Source organism: Etheostoma spectabile, chromosome 7, assembly GCF_008692095.1.
Source record: "Etheostoma spectabile isolate EspeVRDwgs_2016 chromosome 7, UIUC_Espe_1.0, whole genome shotgun sequence".
Taxonomy (NCBI): domain Eukaryota; kingdom Metazoa; phylum Chordata; class Actinopteri; order Perciformes; family Percidae; genus Etheostoma; species Etheostoma spectabile.
In genome coordinates this window covers 7,040,596-7,042,974 of record NC_045739.1, presented here as the reverse complement: position 1 = coordinate 7,042,974, position 2,379 = coordinate 7,040,596, and the positions used below count along the sequence as shown (strand labels likewise).

Sequence of the window (2,379 nt, the reverse complement as noted above, 5' to 3'; positions counted from 1 at the left end):
TAGTAATGTCGCTCTGCAATAACAAAAAATGATTTCAGTTGTAAAAATAATTCCAAACCTATTCATCCTATTTCCTTAAAACGTTATTTATTTAAAACATTTTACACTCAAAAAAATAAATAAATAAATAAATTCCCTCCAAAACCTCTCTATATTGAATCAAATAATCATCTATTTCTTAAACTGCACTGTAACTTTTATTCTTGTATTATTCTATTTTAGTCTGTTTTATTTTCAGGACCATTTTTAACTGTTCTTGCATTTTATGTAAAATTTTTATGTAAAACTTTGAATTGCTGTGTTGCTGAAATGTGTGATATAATGCCTTACAACCTCAGCCTGTCAGTCAGTCACCAGGGCATAACCCACTCTCGCGCCTGCTTGTTTCAGAGGCAGCGTAACGTCAACAGCATCACAACCGCTTTTGGCTCAGCATTAATATCGTATTGCAGCGGTGTCTGCGTTAAGTTTTAAAAAGTCTAACCACACTTACAACTGCTTTACCGCAATTGCCGTGACTTCCGCACCTATCACGCACGTGTGTGTGTCGGACCCCCGCTCTCTGTCAACATGCAAACAGGACAGATACATTTTTCGCTTACTTGGTCTCAGGTACCAAAATTTGGTAGCGTTTGATTTAGCTTGAATTGGTCCACAATAGAACAGACGTAATTCGGTCAGTAATCTAAAAAGTACAGAGTTCCACACCCAACCCTAGCTAAGATGTAGTTTCTTTGTACCAAAGTAATTGCAGCATACTGCTATTGTCTTGTAACAGTGTCTAAAATCCAGTTGTAGAGATTTTCATAGTTTGGAAAGATATGGTTTTCCACTCAGTGACAAAATATATGTCCGTAAAATGGTAAGAGACGATGTAAGAAGAGGACAATATAGGAAAAATCAATTTGATCACATGTGGAAAAAAAGACAACAGTTTGGCAAATTGTGTGCAATTTTGTACCTTTAGATCTGAAAACTGCTGCTGGATTTTGGGTCGCTCCATACGGTATTTCTCGATTTCTTCCTTCTCTCTCAGCTCCCTGAAAATAAACAGGACAGAATTAAAAATTACACTCCCATGCAGTTTCAAGTGCACTGGATGTCGAACATACACTGTAAAACTTGGGAAGGATATGGTGTTCCCTAAAACTCAGGTAGGAAATAGACTAATTTTAGAGACCTTCTTTCTTTGCGTCTTTCGTCCATCCTCTTGTCCAGTGCTGCATAAATGGCATCTGCTTCTTCATCATCCTTCTCATAGGGACCACTCGAGAACAAGCTACCGGCATATCCATTAAACTACATGACACAATGCACCAGAATGGGGGAAAATGACAAAAGAAATAATTATATAGGCAGAGTTATTGTCTCGTCAACTTTAACCTTGAGTGGATGAATTAAGTCCTTGCAAACAGCCCTATAAAAATTGAATAACTGCTAGAGGCAGTCCAATCATAAGCACCTCATCGTAGTTTGTGTCATTCAGATCTTCATCATCATCATCCTGGTTCTTTTTCATTTGATCCCCAACTGTCCTCTTCCCTGGAGGTGCATGTCGGTCATCCACTGGATCGTTGGCATCACGAGCAGGACCAATATCAGATCGGGTGGTGAAACCAGTTGCACTAAAGAAAAGCAATCCATTTAAATTGTACACAAATAAACATAGGTAGACTTGTGATAAGCATGCACTGGGAATCTTTAATCTAAATACATAACCAGCTTAGGATGGTTGCTTGACAAGTTTACATATAAATTTAAGCCATGTTTTGATAATGTTGCTGATTGACTAATTAAGTTAGATCATAACAAATAACATAGAATAGAATGCCTTTATTGTCATTTTTACACATGAGCAATACCCGCGCAATGAGATGGAAGCATACTGAAAATACCAACAGTTATGTTGCCAGCTTAGATTTTAAATTTCAGCAGGCTATGCAGGGAGTGCCTGCCACTTTTTACTTTAGTTCATTTGGCATTACAACAAGGAGGGAATCTAATTAATGCAACTACTGATAATACCGAGCTAATATCTTCGTTCATTTAACTAGCTAGCTAACATTACAATTGTGTGCCTAAATATAACTAACGTCTATGCATTAGTGTGCGTTGTTGCGATGTCTTTTACAGACAACTTTCTTAACTTGAATGAAGATAAAACGGAGTGTATTTTTTTTAAGTATACATCATACACTGGATCGGCCGTCTAAAACTTGGGGGTTACTTTTGATTACAGTATGACATTTGATAAGCCGATCAGTAATGTTGTTAAAATGAGCTTTTTACAGCTTCGTCTGCTGGCTAAAGTTAAGCCTTTCCTGAGCAGGCACGACCTAGAAAAGGCCATTTATGCTTTTATTAGTTCAAGGTTGGACT

General features: G+C 37.4%; 1 protein-coding gene and 1 long non-coding RNA gene across 2 annotated transcripts in view; one reads left to right on the top strand and one right to left on the bottom strand.

Moving 5' to 3' along the window:
* The window catches only part of LOC116692547 (uncharacterized), a 15,495-nt gene that overhangs the window by 6,482 nt on the left and 6,634 nt on the right, over positions 1-2,379 (top strand). The window lies entirely within an intron of this gene.
* prpf6 (PRP6 pre-mRNA processing factor 6 homolog (S. cerevisiae)) overlaps positions 1-2,379 on the bottom strand; it is a 16,828-nt gene that overhangs the window by 13,404 nt on the left and 1,045 nt on the right. The window contains exons 2-4 of the mRNA XM_032520920.1: positions 1,463-1,625; positions 1,181-1,299; positions 962-1,040 (exon numbers count right to left, since the gene is read on the bottom strand). Of these exons, the coding sequence (XP_032376811.1) occupies positions 962-1,040; positions 1,181-1,299; positions 1,463-1,625 (361 nt within the window). The remainder of the gene's footprint in view (positions 1-961; positions 1,041-1,180; positions 1,300-1,462; positions 1,626-2,379) is intronic.